Raw genomic sequence first — 17,199 nt, 5'->3', positions numbered from 1 at the left:
TTTTGCTATTTCCGTAAAATTGGCAAATATGTATTTGGAAATTATTGTTCTTAATTTCTGAGAAGTGAACTCTCTGCCTTCTATTTTGGGAGTCTATTAATTCAAATGTCTCTATTAATTCCATTTATTTTTATTTCCTCATATTTTAATTTTCAAGAATCTTTATGAGGACTTATTTTAAATTTAAAAGGTTAGAACACAAAAATTTTGTTTGCATTTCAAGCTCTCATTCTGACCCACAGCTGTCATTTTAAGTTTCTTGGTGATTTGAATCAATATTTTCTGGATTGTGATACATATTTTTTGTGCCTTTCATGATCAACACTGGTGTCAAATCTGAATTGCAGAGTTGTAGTTGATTATTGAAAATGCAGCTCATCTTAGAAGCACTAATTTCTCTTAAGATTTGTCTGTTCGTTTACGTCACACATGGCCATGGAAACTGCATGGAAAACTCAAAAAAGATGTCATATTTCTGGCATACATACATTTAAAGTAGAATTTTTCCAAACTTCACTCAAATTGTTTTGTCAATCATGAATATTGACAGATTCTCTGCCAGTAGTATTTAAAAGTTTACCATAATCCCGAGAATACTTGGATCATATCTTTAAAAATTTGCCCTCACTCAAATTTCATTTGATTCAAATTCTTTGTTACTTTTTTTATTTAGATTTTAAATCCTTATTTTTCTTCCCACCTGGAGAATGTAGGCGACTAATCCCATGCCACTCATAAGAGGACTAGTAGATGAATGCATTGTGTCTTGAGTGTAGTCCATTAAACATTCCCATGTAATGCCTGCTCTACCACTCCCTTTTCCTCAGACCAACCCTCAAGAAAATTCTAGGATGTAGCCACTTGACAGATGCCAGAGAAGAAGTGTTCAGTCTTATAAATAGTTAGCAATAGTTTCTTTTCCATGAATAATTAGTCTTTGGAGTGAAATCTAAATGTTTTTATAACTTTAATCCTATGAAAGGGAGACAACTGAACAACACAGTATTTTTCATGGCTTTCTATTTTATGAAAATACAACTTACATGTAGGTATATTTACTGTGTAGTTCAAAAAATTCTCATCAATGCATTGCTGTAAGCAATATGATATCATAGATATGCATAACTCACACAGTCGTGTTCCATTGAGTTTTGGTGTTCAGTGAATCAGTACATATTTAGCTAAGTGGTATTTGAGTAGAATTGGCATAATATGTACTTAAATTTTCCTAACTTTTCTTCCTTAGAAAATAATTTCTTGACTGAAATTGCATCCTTGCTCTGATGTTTTTTTTAGGGCTCCTCCTTGGTATTGCATAATCTGCATAGCATGAAAACGGAGGCAGATAGCTTACCATCATCCCCTGCAATCTAGCAACACTGGATTTTTGGGTCCAGATAATTTATATCTAATGTTTCATTAAATTGTTTATTAACTTATTCTTTTTTTATCAAAGTATTGTTATCTCTATTTCTATCAAGTCAATCATTGCATCACTCGTAATATTTGCAGCCAATATTGTCTATCCTTCATCTGCTACTTCTGACACATTATCTATACTTCAATTCTCTGCCACCATGTTTGATGTCCTGTTCTACTAACTGCTGTTTCATCCACTTAACTAATGGTAAATTCATAAGAGTGGTGTGGTCATAAACAATATTTTATTCTCAGCAAAAATAATTATTTTAAAAATCATAATTCATTGTAAATGTGTTTTGTATGAAATATGTTTACATAGATTTTTGACCCTGTGAGCAGAGTCATTCTTTTTAAAGGCTTTTTTTTTGGACGTCTTGCAATAATTTTGGTGATGTTGTTAAGGAAACACTTTGAGGATAAGATACTGCATTCTGAAGACCAATATAGTTTATTTTATTATATTTTGGTCTGTGATCTTTCTTTGTCTCTTCATCTCATATTACCAATAACACATTCAGTATTTAATAAGTTTCATTGATTTTGCAAGTAATTAACATAGATTGCTAAATTTCCATTTGCACCAGGGATGATTTCATTGTTTTTAAAACCTATAATCCCTTCCATGCCGTATACTTTTATTGGCAAATGTTTTTATTACCTGACTTATCTATGACTATATTTTGTTTATGTGATGGCTATAGCAATTATCTCTGGAAGGATGATTGATGATGAGAGCGATTAGGGATCAGACTTAAGTGCATGAATTACTTCACGAAACTCTTTATCTTTTTGGCTTATATGCCTTTGGTATCCTTAAGGAATGCGTGAATGAAAATTTGAAAAATGTAGAAATGTTTTCTTCTGCGTTTATTCATGAGAATTAATATTTCTCTTATCTGGAGCTCTGGTCAACTACTTTATGCTCAGTGGGGGTAGCGATGGAAGTGTGGATCAAAACGTTCCCAAACAAGTTTTTTCTTGAGGTCCTTCCTGACTTGCGTTTGTTGTAGTATGGATATTTCCTGTCAAAGTAAATTAGTCATCTCTCTTTCTCTTTTTAGTCTAACTTTTATTTGAAAGTAATTGCTGTAATACTAATCCTTTCTTATGCATGGGGCCTAGGTTCCCTTTATGGGAATATGGTTGTCATACATTATGTTATGTTCGATGATGTATTCTTTCTTCTATTGAGATCAGAGTTTAAATAAATAAACAGACAAATGTTTTTTGTGACCTTAGCAAATACCGTGGTTTATATTTAAATGGATGATACTAATATTTTGTAATTCAGTTAGTTCGCGGTTTATCAGTTCCAATACCTATTGTAAAATAAAATTGAAATTTGAATATTACTTTGGTGTGATAAAATAGCTCTCCTTTGAAAATTGTTATACATTCATTAAAAATTAAATGTTTCATAGAATTAAGACAAGGCATCGTAAAATAATTTTTTGTAACATTGTTTGAAGAATAGTTGAACTTTTCAAAGGCGTCAGTTGATAAGGAAAACTGCATAGCCATAGTCGATTGTTTGTGTAAAATAATATTATATTTATTGCTAAGTGGATTTTTAGCTTCATAATTTTCTTTTCATTTGAAACAGAATAAGAGTTTTGCATCCGATGAACACAGGGACGATGCTGCTTCTGACGATTCTGATTATGAATAGGTAAGCTAAGAAACCTTGAACTTCTTTTTTGCGTTAGTTTTACTGTTATTGGTTAGGGAGTTTTATTCCTCAAGTCAGGAATTCAATAGAAGTTAAAAGAATTAGACGCAGAATGGTACATTGGAGGAATTGATGGTTATTATAGTCAGCAGTATTTTGATTAATCAACTTTTTTTTCCTTATTTATCATAGGTCTGAGAGCCATTATGATTCCATAGGTATATAGGTTTAGGAGTATTCCAGTTCGCATAGGGCAGTTTATTACTGAAATTTGAACTTCAAAGTGGAGATTACCAAAGTCATGTGAAGCCGATGATGATTAACAAAGCATACAATCATCCTTCCTCAGGAATATGTTTTGTTCATGCTTGTGGAATATGGTTGAGCAGATTATAAATATGTTGATGAATGATTTGTTTATTGCCTCTAAGTTGCTATTCATCATCAGAAACCTATTCATCTCTCATATGTGGTCACATGCATACCTTTCAGCACATCAGTGTTTTCTCTGCAAAATTGCTTTATGTGCACAAAACTCATTATTCATGAATACATCACCACAATTCGATCTCAAGATTCATATAAATCTCCATTGTTTTTAACCCTAACTATAGAGAATCAATAGTTTTGGAAGTTGCCAGGTAAACTACCCTGACAATGCGTATGCTATGTGCAGCATGGGCTATTTACCATACTCAAAGCACACAAGTTTAACCCTTTAGGTGCCAGTGGGCTTAGCTATCAGCTTGAGGGGTATGTGATGGGTTGATCCATTGGCTGGGTTATGTTTTTAGTTAATCCTGAAATTAAATATTATTTTGAAGTTGTAAAGAAGAATTAACTACTTAGTTGAACTTTTTATAGATAAAGTAAGCATTAGAAGTGTTGTCTGGAAATAAGTTGAAACAGTGGGAAAATATGAGTTTACTAGTGGTTTACTTCCAGTCATTTACTTGTCTGTAAGATTTGCCAAATTCCTTCATAATAACTGTTATTCTTATCTTTATTATGATATTCCTCATCACGTTTCTTTTTCCTAATTAGGTATGCCCTTAATGGCTCTAATGGTAACTATATTGCCTTGATGAAATGGTTTGAAAACACACATACAAAAACTATCAAATTGGCACTGTAGTGCTGGCTTTTGACTGTTTTGCTTTCTCAGTTATGTATTCTGAATGCTCTGCTCAATCTTTCCCTTTGTATTGTAACTTAGTTGGGGCAATTATCCTGAATATTTTATGCTCCTAGCTCACAATCATTTTAACTAAAATCTGTTGCACTGTGTGAAGTGATCCATTGGTCTAGGTCAAGAGAATATTCCCTATAGAATAGTTACTTTTCTTTCTATTAGGTTCATTGCAATAAATGCTTTAAAACCTCTTATTTATTTAGATGGTATTCATATTAATTTGAGGTCCTTATGTATTTCTCTTCAGATTTTCTTACTCTTTGATTGTTCATATTTCGTTATACCTAATAGAAAATTCATTATATTTCTGAAATCATCATTTTTCATCAAACAGGACTCGTATAGAAAATCATGTCATCATATAGGACTCGAGCCAGAGGCCAGTCCAAGCTCCACGCTTGTTCACTTCCTACCAATACAATATCCTCCATCTTAATACTCCTTTACTGTCACTATTTCTTATCAAGATTTAATCATTCAAGATGTTGGACATGGAAAAATCTTTTCCTCAGCATTTCTCTGATGTCCTAACAATATTTTATTTATGTATATATTTATCTCCAAGTAAAGAGCATAGTGACGCCTTTTGCTAGGATTTTTTCAAATCATAAACATCTGAGCTCTGGATAAGGGCAGCCTCCCCTTGAGGATCCTTGACCAGTGAACTTCAGTTTGACAGGCAAGGACTTTACCGTGCCACCACCAAGACCAGCCAAATCGCAAATATTTGTCTGTTCTATGTATATTTTCTGGTGGATTTGATATTTCAATGCAGTGCAGTGTCCACAGATTGGAAATACTTGGTGAGAATAGTCATTATCAGCATTGGACTGACATTGAATGATTGACCTGGTATATTGCCCATTAATGTCTAAATCAGTCAATTCAATTTTTATTTTTGTCAATTCATTAATCCATAGAACTTCTATGAGGGTACCACGCATTAATTGTTTGTCTAAAATCTCAAAGCATCAATCACATTTCCCATCTCCGCTAGGCAAATGTGCCCTGAAGATTTCTTGCCTTCAAATGCCTGCATTGGTGAGTGCACTTGTGCGTCCTAATTGTTACATGTGGTTGGAAAAAAAGGTTCAGCAAGTGTATGGATGTGCTCTTTAGTTCCTGCATTCAACTTGCCCACAGGTGAAGTAATGCCAAAACCTGAAATTGCTACATTCACCTGCATCTCACCCTCTCCTTCTGGGTATATGTTGTGCACCAAACTTTCAAAACAATATTTCGAGGTACTTGGTCTACTAGAATCACTATTGCTAAGAGTATCTCCTTAATTATGACTACTGGCTTTTTTCACAGTGTCATTTTGTTGTCAAATGAAGAGAATGTCTTTCATCAAACATGATTCCTGCAGCAGAAATGCCAAATGATGTACATTTTTCAGCTGTGATGCATCTGGGTCTCTAATATCTCACTCAAATTATTTGGGGAATAAAACTAAAGGAATCTAATTGCTCATCAAAGAATTGTGTAAACCTAAAACATCAAACTCAACAGTTCTCTGATGTGCATTCCCACTGAAAAATCTTCTTAGCAGTGCCTATCGCCTGATCAATTTACTGCAGTGGTGTAATTTACACCTGTGGCAGGAAAAAAAAAGCCAATTCTCTGGCTACAGAACTGTGAAGTGTCACGAGCAGGTGATGTTGGAACTAGTGTCTGGCATCAATGGTTGAATCTTTGTGAATTTTCTGGTGCAGCCACATGCCAAAAGTTCTTTAAACTCTCCTCCTAACTGTTCTTACTGCTACTGATAGGGTTTGAATGTACTATTGTTACTGTATTTAGTAGCCCTGATTATGAAGATATTTTCTTTGACTGACTGACTGTCTTCTTCCAATTTTTCAATGGTAGATTTCAGTTGTGAAATAGGAGTAGGCAATCATCCACTCCCTTTAATTCCTTATCCAAGTGCTTCTGCATTATGTTCTCCAGCTCCATTTGGCCATTACAAGCCAAGCTGTATAGCTTTGATTATTTGCTGTGGTGTTTCTTTAAAAGTTCCATTGAACCACAAATATCAGAAATATTCTCATCTTTTGCTGCTTTGAGTAAAGAGTCATTCTTGCTGTTCACATTTGTGAATGTGATACATTATGAGGCTTCTTAACTTATTCCATTCTGCTCATATTTACATTCTTCTGTACTACTGTTGTCACCAAATGTTGGATTACAAAGAAACCAACTCACAGGTCTATCAGGGATCACTATCCAGGGTTTCTTTCTACTAGTAGATGATGCATAAACAAGATAGATTGAGATATTAAAGACAGAATTTATGTCGTGATGTGTTTACAACCTTTTCGATTCTTCTCTACTGGGGTTACTTTCAGACAAAATAGGTGGATTAATAAAACAATCAGAAAAGCTATTACTGATGTATCAGTGGGAACCTCATCACAGCACCTTCAGTAAATGTATAACCAAGGTACTCTTTACCAGTGGCGTAACTATGGGGGTGGGGTCATGGATCCCCCACCCCCCAAAGCCTCAGAGAAAAAAAAATATTTAAAAGTATTGTCTAGTTTTGACTTGTAATAACTGCATCTGCTTAAAGTTAAGTTTTTATTGCCAAATTTATGTCAAATGTATTTCCAGGCATGTCATTTTTCAAAAATATTCCCAGACCCCTTGGAGGTTGCCTTGGAGGGGGTCACCACCCCAGCCAATCCCATCCCTCCACCCCCCAAAGCATATTCCACTATTTATGCCACTGCTCTGAACTATGTCAATACTGAAGGTAGCTTAGCAATTGAATATCTAGAGTATAATGAAATCATTTTCCTTAATGAGGAGTGATCAGTTGATCTATGGTATCAATAATAAAATTACTAACAGTCGCTTTCATGCTTGTATTTTTGCCAATTTTATTTGTCTTGATGGTGCAAATTAAGTGCTTTATTAAGACCAGCTAATTCCTCTAGTTAGGTACTATCACCTTTTAAAGTGATAGTACCTAACTGGCCAAACTTTGGCTGTTTTCAGACACTGATGACGAAATGACTTCTATTTAAGTGGTATTGATACCTACTTTAGATCAAAATTATATAATTGGTAAATATCAATTTGGTAAAAAAATTTATTGTTTTAGATGTGTAAGTGATAGTAATGGATATAAAATGATATCAAAAAGATATTATTATGCTGCTGTTTGGGGGCATAGTAAACTGTTGTCCAATCATCGTAGCATTCATGACAAATGAATTTCTTGCTAAGATTCAGTTATGCTCTTGCCTTACTGAAACTAGGCTTGCATTTTTAACGCTTACAAAATCACATTTTACGTCAGCATTTAAGTGTTGTGTGTTCCGGTTCCATTTATAGATTCATTCATGCATAAATCTGTCATGTCTATATTAGTATAGTAATTCTGCTGGCCTTATCATCGCTTTTTTTACACAGCTAAAATAGTTAACGCTTTGTAATGATGAATGGCTGAAATCTATCATGACTGCTTGCTTACAGGTAATGGGTAGATGTTAAGTATGCACAAATATGGTGTATTGATTAACTTTCTATGCATTATCACAATGATAGAAGCAATACCACAAGCTCATCACCATTTATTCTAAGGAAGTGGCAGTTTTTCATGTATTTAATGCCCTGGTCTTTCATATTTTTACTTTTTACAATAAAATTATCCTCAGTGTGAAGGATGATCATAGGAAGTGTTTTAGCTGATCATATTCACATTCAGGTGAAACTTAGGAAAAATTTAATATGAAATTTATAATATAATAATTCTAGATGACATTTTGGGGAAATAAAATATTCTATAGCAGTCTTGTAACTTGGAATCTTATATATATCGATTCATGGAAGAAAAGTAGTGAAATTTTATTTTAGAAATGGATAACTTATATGAGTGATATTAACTCTTATTTTGCATACTTAATTGAATTACCAGCCAAAGAAAGTACAAAGTATGTACTTAATTTTAAGATAAACTTGAATTATATCATAAGGGACATGGGCACCTATATATAAGATAAACTGGTATGATATATAAGATAAAACCTACGCAGGAATTTATAAGATAAACTATCTATTAAGCATTCTATCTATTAAGTTTTACTATTGTGTATATTATCATTGCTGGAGCCTTGAATCTTTATTTCATCTTCATTATGCAACAATAAAAGATATTATGGTAGTAATCTCATGAATCACTCTTTTTTTCAAAATCTTGAGTCTTGAAATAATGCTCTGGATTTGATGATGATTTTTGGTGTTTGTCTTCTTTGTTTGTTCTGGGGAAAAAGTTGGCATTTGTTTACATCTCGGCAAAGAAAAATCATTCTGACTGCATGTAATGGCAGAAATAATAATATTTTTTATGTTTACTGGAAATTTGTTAGAAGTTCTGCTCATGAGAGCCTGGCTGAGTTTCTTTTGGTAATGAAAATTTCAACATATTTGGCCCTTTTCCATCTAAAACCATTTACTGATCTTGAAAAACACCATATTTTTTTACAAAGACTTCTAATTCTGAATTAAATCCCTCAAGAAATAACTTGAAAAAAATTGTTCTTAATTTTATTCTGTTAGTCATTATGACGGTTTAATTAATATTTAGGATCAGAGACCATAAGTGTATAATTTATTTAAATTAATATGTAAATCATTATTTTGTGCTATAATACCTTTATCTGCACCTGGCTGTTGCATCTGGTATGTTCCATAGTTATTTTTGCTGCTCAGTATGTTGTTTGGGCCCAATTTGAGTAAGACTGCCATCTACAGTTATAGTATAACAAGGCATAATGGAGTTTTTTTTTATGATTTGGTGAAATTATTGCTACATTAAGGTAAACAGTTTGATTTTGCAAACAGGACGCATTAAAATTATTTACTTCTATAATGTATATTACCTGTCGACTACAAAAGATTCAAGACTTCAACCAGTAATCTGTGTTCCAATGTGATTTTGAGATTCCTATTCTGTTCCTCCATTAAATGCATCTGTTGGTGCTAAAGTGAAGGAAACGTGTTTGCCCCAACCTTATCAAATGGCTAGACTTTTTTATATGGTTATTCTATGATAATTATGGCCTTAATGTGAGGTTAAAACCAGCATTACCTCTTCTGTTTTGATGCTGGACTGTGGTTTTGGAGTACCTTATGTTTCTTGCTACCCAAACGCTACTGTTTGCCAAATGAAGGAAATATAATTTCTCTGGCCTTCTAATGTGGCTATTTTTGACCATATCATTTGGTTATTTGGGCCTTGAAATATGGTTTTAACCACTATTCTCCTTATGATAATGAAGTTTAGACTGTGGCTAGAGGTACCTCATGTTTCTTCTGCCCTGTGGTCACTGTTACCCTAATGAAAGCCGATCTCACCTGTTCTGAACATATCATATCGCCATTTTTGCCTTTTTCTGTTGAAGCCGTTTTCACACAAAGACAGCAATGATGGTGCCATTGCAAGATCCAAGGCTGGCCTTTGACTATTTTCACATGCTCCGACTTTGCCAATGCAGGTAGCCTGCTTGATTCCAGTTTTTATGTAAAAGAGATGATAAAATAAAGTAAATGGTAAAATAAAAGGTAAAATATCCTTCGCTGGCAGAACCAGTCACCAGCTGCACATTTTGGTGCTGGCACCAGCACTGGTGGCGTGCCGGTCATTGTTAGAAAGCTTTCGTTTGATTACATTGCATGTGGCACTGGTGCCAGCACTAGCACTGATGACGTGTGTGAAAGCGGCCTCAAGATGTGGTTAAAGCCACTATTCTGTGTATTTTTTTGTCATGCCTGAGACAGTGGTTTGGGTTGCCTTTTTGAGGTCCCCCAACCCACGCATCACTTTGTGCTAATTGGAAAAAAAACCTCTGTTGCATTCTCTGGAGGCGTGTGCCATCCCGCTCTTCTCGCAGGGCGCCAACACCAAGCCACGAGTGGACTCTCCGGTGCCGCCGCCCCCTCCGCCTCCGGCACCAACGGGAGGACCGTGGAGTGCAGCCCCACGAGACCAGATGCCCGACTTCCCGGCCGTGCAGCCGCACGAGGAGGAGGAGGACGAGAGCCAGGAGGAGGAGGAGGACGAGGAAGAAGACGAGGAGGAGGACGAGGACGAGGAAGGGCGCCAAGGTGCTGGTCACCATGGCAAGCGCCCCAAGATCTAGAGTGCGTGAACACGCGGAGAGCAAGTGAGCGTGTTGACTTGGTGTTTGTGCTCGGCGTCCCGTTTACCCCTTCCTGCTCCTCACCCTATTCCCTCCTCCTGTTTGCGGCTTTACTTTGAAGATCCCAGAAATAAGAAGAGATCGCTTCATTGGTACACTCTCCGCTGATTCTTCATTTCCAAAGGTTGTGGTCATTATAAAACGACAGAACAGTGATGAAACCGTGGTGGAAAATTCACTGGGTGCATTCCAGACTGAGATGTTTTCCAACCATGTTTTCAACCCTGTTATATCATTTGATAATGACTTAAGAGTTGGAAATGGAATGTGGAGCGTACCATGAGGTTTTTCTTTTCATATTCGCCTCCACCCACTACACCCTATGCCCAAGTGAGTGGCCATTGGTCGAGAGACAAGTTATGTGATGCGGCAATCATTTTTTTGTCTGCCTAATGAGAAGTTTATGGTTGGCTGGGCCTTGTGTATCATTTTGGCTTCAACAGGGAGTCACCCAGGAGTTGCAAATTTCCCCCTTCCACATTAGGGCTTTGGTTTCTCGGATGTGATGGCATGAGGCCGCTTGCACAAATTTGGAGTCTTGTTCACGTGTTTTTGGTGATGGCTGTAGCAGCCTGTTCATCTCTGAAGCTCTGTTGGATTAGAGTTATATAGATTAGATGTAGTCTGATTTTTCTTAACCTTGCTGCAAGATTTTTTTTAAATCTCTGTGAAAGTTGTGACTTCAGTCGTTGTGACTTGAAAATTCTGAGTGGAACGCCGTCACCTCAAGCACCTTTGCAATATTCAATATTGTGACTTCATGCTTGTGGATGGATCCTTGTTGCTAACTTGATGAGACATTGAATTTATTTAGCTATAATTGTTTTACACTTTTACGAAGCTTACAAGATTGTTGTGTTCGTTTTTTTTATATTCCTATTGGATTATCTCCTTGAAATACACATCTTGGGTTAGTCCCATGAATGTTGGTCGGATATGCTTAATAAGTATGGCTGCTATCTAGATGGAATGAGAAGTGACGTATTATGTCATAGAGATTTGATTAGTGTGCAAATTTTTTGATGTCTTCGTTTGCTATAAATAATTATATTCTTAGATGTTCTTTGGACCTGCTCCATCCCTTTAGTAGGTTTTTTAGTGGGAAAGCAATGTATCTGTTGGTGGAGCATTATAACTGCAAGTGCCAGAAACGTAGAGTAAAAAGGTGAACAAATTGAGCTGCAACACAGTGTATACGTATTTCAAAATGTAGTAGAAGGTATTTGGCCAATATTTGATCATTCATCAATTTGTTCGTGGCCCAACGGCTATACTCATGAAGTGAGTACACCAGTGATTTTCTTGTGGTACCTGCTTTTTGGTCAAGCTGATTGGCTAGTGGACAGCTACATGTGTGGAAGGTGAAGGTTTTGAAATGCAAGGAAGGGCAGTGTCTCTGGATTTCTGGGGTGTGATTTCTGATGTTAAAGAAAATCACTTAGAAATATGAGATATTAATGTGTCTGAACCATTGAAGTGTGTTACAGTACCACTTTTGAAGAATATGCAATACTTGAAAAAATTAATTTTTGTTTGCCAAATTTATTGGTCCTGTTGGATAATTTAAATCCTTTCAAGTTAATTTTGTATTTAACTCATTCGTCTATTTCTGTTTGAATATGTATTTGAGTAGTTAACTGAGGAATTAATATTTTCCCAGTAATTTGGAAGAATAATTAAAAAACGTTTATTCAATTTTTCTGCATTGCTCCGAAATTAGCATTTTAACTGTCGCTATTTTGGATGTTGGTAAGATTTACGCATAATGCATATGAAGGAATTGTAGTGCCTTCAATTATGGCTCAGACATCATTTAATATCCAAATTTGTGACCCACCTATCCAAATGTGGTATGAGTAGCCTGATAAGCTTCTGGTATAGAGGAAGATATGTTTGACTAATGCTCTTTGTGGATTTTTTAAGATGATAGCTTTGGGCAAAGAGTGGTGAGCAAATTGTGGATTTTAAGGATAAGTCGGACGTCCTTTGTCTTTTTTTAAAAGGCACCTGTTTGGTGTCAATGACATCACTGTCAAACCTGGTATACGTATATAACATCATTTTCTAAATGTTTCCATGTCGATTTTAAGGATAAAAGCATCCTAGGTCTGAATGAATGAGCATTGTAAACTGTCATGTACACTTCATTTGCCAATGTGACTGTGCTACGAGTTACCTCCTAATCTGAGCACTCTGAGGAAGTTACAATGGCCTTGGGATCTGGGAGGGACATATTTCTATTCCGATTACATGCTGAACTTGAGAGATGGATTTGGCCATGAGATAAGCTTTATAAATGTTTCCCCATGAGAATGTTTAAGTGCCTCAAGTGGTTAGTTTTTTATTCAAATCTTCAAGGGGAATGATGTGACAAGAGCCTATTTGATTTCACTGTAAAGAATTCATATTTTGTTTTGAGTAAAGATACTTCTTCATTATTTTTTGAGATACCTTTGTGAATTTATTTAGGTGATGGGTGCTCTTCTATGAAATGAATCTCAGGAATTAATTTATCAAAGCCTAAAGTGGAAATTGCAAGATGGAGTGGGCAAAATGATACGTTGTTATTTTTCTTGCATAAACTTGTCACATTCAGTGAGTTTTGAGTATATACCTCAAATTTAACGCAAATGATAGTTAAAAGGAATTTTGGACAATCTTTTTGAGGTGAATTGTTTAAACTATTGTGCAGTATACTAACTCCAAGGTAGTGACGAGGGATAACTTTGGACACGAAAGCTGTGAAATCTGTATACAATTTTCTATAGGAGACTCAAGTTATATTTAAAAGAAAGTCATTATTTTCTCCTATTCTATGTAAAAAAAATATGGCCTTTTTTGAATGGTTTGTGAGCACCAAGGTCTTTCCTGGTGCCATGCATAAATCTCAGGGAAGGTGGAATGAAATGACAATTTTGATGTGTTCACCTCTTTGTCCAAGCTGAAGGAAGCATTGCATTTGGAAGTCACTATGACTCAGTTATCTGCTGGGTTATTTTTTTATAGTAATGGTCGCTGAAGTCATGGATGGATAATGTCCTCTTCCCAAGGCCTTGTTCCTAAATAAATTATTGTTGTGTGAACAACATTTGCAAAACTGAGTATTCTCATCATCTGCCAGAAAAAAATTCCCATCTCGCTGTTGTAATTTGTGGGTCAAAATTATTTTCTAACTTTTGTGATTGGGAGAGGCTTCAGGCGATAATTCATTAATTGTAAGCATTGGCAAATATGTGTACATGGCAGTGAATTGTTGTGCTGATTGAAAGAAAACTCTCCATTTATATTTATACATTTGTAGAGGTGTAGGGTAGTCAGATTTGAAATCAAAGAGGTTATTTTATCCTATCTTTTCATCATTTACCCACCAAATGTCGCCATTCCGATAGCAAAGCTGAAGTTTTCTTATGTGAGTGGTTGTATTAAGTCTTTGGAATGGTTGTTGAATTCACATGAAATTGTAGTATCTTTGATCACTAATACTTCTCATAGTTGCCAGCAAAAGTGTACCCCTTGATCAGCTTATTGCCTCATTCAAATGTTAATGGGTTTTAGCTGGCAATAGAGGGTATCATACAAGCGTATACTTTAGAGCTGTGATCACCCAGAAAAAAAAGAAACCTATAAATTTTTGATCCAATTTGTTTATCGTGAAAGTGGCTTATAGCTGGGGAGGAAGTTGGTATAAATGGGTGAGTCTTATAGCAACCAGAGCATAAGTTTAGCTTTGTAATGGTACATTATGGTGTGCGTGTTGTCGATCTTTTCTTGCATCTGATGAGTGGTTGGGTAATGCTAGATTCTGTTTGAAGCACAAACAGATGGGAAAGGTTTCTTCCTCCCAAGCCACAGTTTTTCAAAGCATGTGAACAGTTGCTATACGTCTTTTTTTTACCATACGTGGTGGAAACAAAAAACCCCATAATAATGTATACGATTTTTGAAATCTTGAGAAATTATTATATAAATACAATATTATATATGAATTGATTACTACTACTATTACGAGAGGCATATGTATAGTTCTATAAGTCACTGTTGCATTTCAAAAGTACACTTTCTGAGAGACACAGCTGTATGCAGAAGTCACATTACTCTAAACACAGTATATTAAACCCATCATATGCATTCATCTCATCTCTGCATGTTTAGCACAACTGTGGGCAATGAATGGGGGTCAGTTAGTATTGAATTTCCTTATTCAATTTAGATAAATTTGATTATGTCCCTTAATTGACAATATACAACTGTTTTTTTATGGTTCTATCAACGAAGTTAATTTTTTCATGAATCAGTATTTTATGATCTGAATGTATGTATAGCTGTACTAAGTTGTAGCCTTCTAAATATTCTTTAATATACATTGTCGTATGGTATCTTATGCTCTTAAATTTATATAACTTCATCAACATCATTGTTTTCATATAGCTGCAATTGTATCTAGTGTTAAATGTGCAGTTGATTTCTTTCAAAAATATTTGCTGGTTTCTTGGTTGTTAGGGTATGGTTGTTTTATTCAGGAAAAGAATGAGTAATATGTATATCAATTGCAGTATTTTTTGGCACCGAAAGCTGAAGAATGTGTGGAATTTTGCTTTGTAAATATTTTCATGCAAATATTCATCAATATTTTTGCAAACTTTTTAATTTTTTTAAGTTAGTATAAAAGAGTGATTGAATTTTTTGTATGTGTTGATCTTAGTTAATAGTTAAATCTTTCCTTAAGTAAGTACTAATTACAAAATTTGTGTAGCAAACAACATTGTTATTTTTTGTTTTAAACAATTTATCATGGTATAGGCAGTGGTAAAGGTAAATGGACCTTCCAATCTCTCAATTTACGACAGCTTTAATTGAGTTATACTGCACTAGGAGTTACATTTCTCCACCTGAGGAACATTTTATTTTTATATCTTTGTATCTCATTGAGCATTAAATTTATTCAAAGCATGTGCTGTCTGTCAGAGACATGTCTGTTCTTCTATACAGGTTGTTTATCCTTTTAAAAACTGAAGTGTGCAAATTGAAGAGATATGCAGTTGACATAGTAATGTTATTTTTTTCTCTGACACAGTTCTAATGTGCACGAGTGAATAATCCTGCTGTCTGTCTCATAGGGAGAGTATTTTATTAAAGAATATTGAATGTGTGGGGAAACTCATGCATGTCTCAGTATACGTCATTTATTATACCGAATAGAAATGAGTCTAAAAGCTTAAGATAAAATTACCCTTGATGATAGAGAGAGGTATCTCAAGATCACTAAAATGTGAAAGGGCATTGAAAATTTAGTTGCTAATTAGTAGACATGAAGTAGAGCTATAATGTACCATCTTTGGTCCAATGTTTCTTTTAAAACTTCAAGAAGAGTGACTATTGTTTCTGAATTGGTGATGCCTTTTCCTTTAATGGTGTGCAAAATTTAAAATTATGAACTTCCTGAAAAGGAGTTGACATGCAAAATGTTTTTTCTTGTCATTGTGTAAGTTAATATTGGCATCTGTATGTATTGTAACATATGCAGTTTTCGAAATAAAATATGGATGTTGACGGAACTTAAAGAGAACAGTTCGATTTATTTTCTCCCTGGAAAAGCCTCTGCTTCATCAGCTTTACTGGATATGTGCTTATGACCTTATGTCACTGGTAGGTTGTAGGTACCTATGTTACAATCAATAGCATGCTTACTAGCAGTGGCGCCGACTCCATGGGGCTTGAGGGGGCCCGAGCCCCCCCAAAAATTCGTAACAGATGTGAGGAAAAAATGTGTCAGGCTTGTCGATTTTCCCCTGAGTGTCCAGATATCGAGATTCAAGTGATCAGGGTTCCAATGTAGATTATATGACTTCTAAAATGCTTAAAAAACTTAAAATTCACTTCTTATAAAATTTACCGGGGCAAGGTCCCCGGTTTGGGCCCCCCCAATAATTTTTGTAAGTCGGCACCCCTGCTTACTAGGGTAGGTACCCTTGCATGTACTGCCCCTGACAAAAAACCAAACCTTTGTATGGAGAGAGGAGGAACTCATCCTTAAAACTGCACTCTGCACCCACTCCACTTGTGATGCATGCCACTAGGGTAATTCTTGGGACACGACTGAGGATGGACTCACTTCGAAGCGTGGGGTAAATATTTTTCCTTCTGGTTTTCCTTTTGTGCTTCAATTGCTGTGGATTGTTATGGCACTTTAAATATGTGTATTTGCTAAAATTAATCATAGAATGTTGATAAATAAACCATAGTTAACGCCATTTGACAAGGATATTGATAAGAGCCAAAGTTAGTTAAATTTCATATCCTAAAAACTTAAAATTATTGTAGAAGAGGTTTACAGGTCACAGGTTTAGAGGTCGGGGGAGAAATCGATTGATCCTTTCCTGAATTTTTCTCCAATGTTCCTCAAACCCAACCAATTATCCATTTTTCAATGTTTTTCAATCTGAAAATGTTAAATGAAATTAAAAATTTTACCCTTTTTGGGAGCATTTATCCTAGTGTTTATAGTTAACATTTTTTTTCATTTTTGGGTAATTTTCACACCTAAAACATTTTAAATCAAGTACATATATATTGAACCGTCCTGGTCACTTTCCTTGTATTTAATCTTTCCATTTTTAAAATTATTTTCAATCTCTCCTTTTAGACACTGAATGTTTAACCATACCATTTTTCTATTTTTGTGTGATTTTTCATTGGTAGAACATTTTTGG

General features: G+C 35.1%; 1 protein-coding gene across 11 annotated transcripts in view; it reads left to right on the top strand.

Moving 5' to 3' along the window:
- Positions 1–16,055, top strand: part of LOC124165782 (homeobox protein extradenticle) — a 380,934-nt gene extending 364,879 nt beyond the window's left edge. For 6 of the 11 annotated variants that reach the window (XM_046543278.1, XM_046543284.1, XM_046543282.1 and 3 more), the window contains one exon: positions 10,154–16,055. In XM_046543278.1, the coding sequence (XP_046399234.1) occupies positions 10,154–10,429 (276 nt within the window). In that variant the 3' untranslated portion in view covers positions 10,430–16,055. Of the gene's footprint in view, positions 1–3,025; positions 3,092–10,153 lie in introns of all 11 variants that reach the window. The other 5 variants (XM_046543288.1, XM_046543286.1, XM_046543287.1 and 2 more) reach the window with 3 other exon arrangements.
- Positions 16,056–17,199: the final 1,144 nt, after the last annotated feature.

This window comes from Ischnura elegans, chromosome 9 (genome assembly GCF_921293095.1).
Source record: "Ischnura elegans chromosome 9, ioIscEleg1.1, whole genome shotgun sequence".
Taxonomy (NCBI): Eukaryota; Metazoa; Arthropoda; class Insecta; order Odonata; family Coenagrionidae; genus Ischnura; species Ischnura elegans.
The sequence above is the reverse complement of the archived record's forward strand: the minus strand, read 5'-3'. Positions and strand labels throughout refer to the sequence as shown.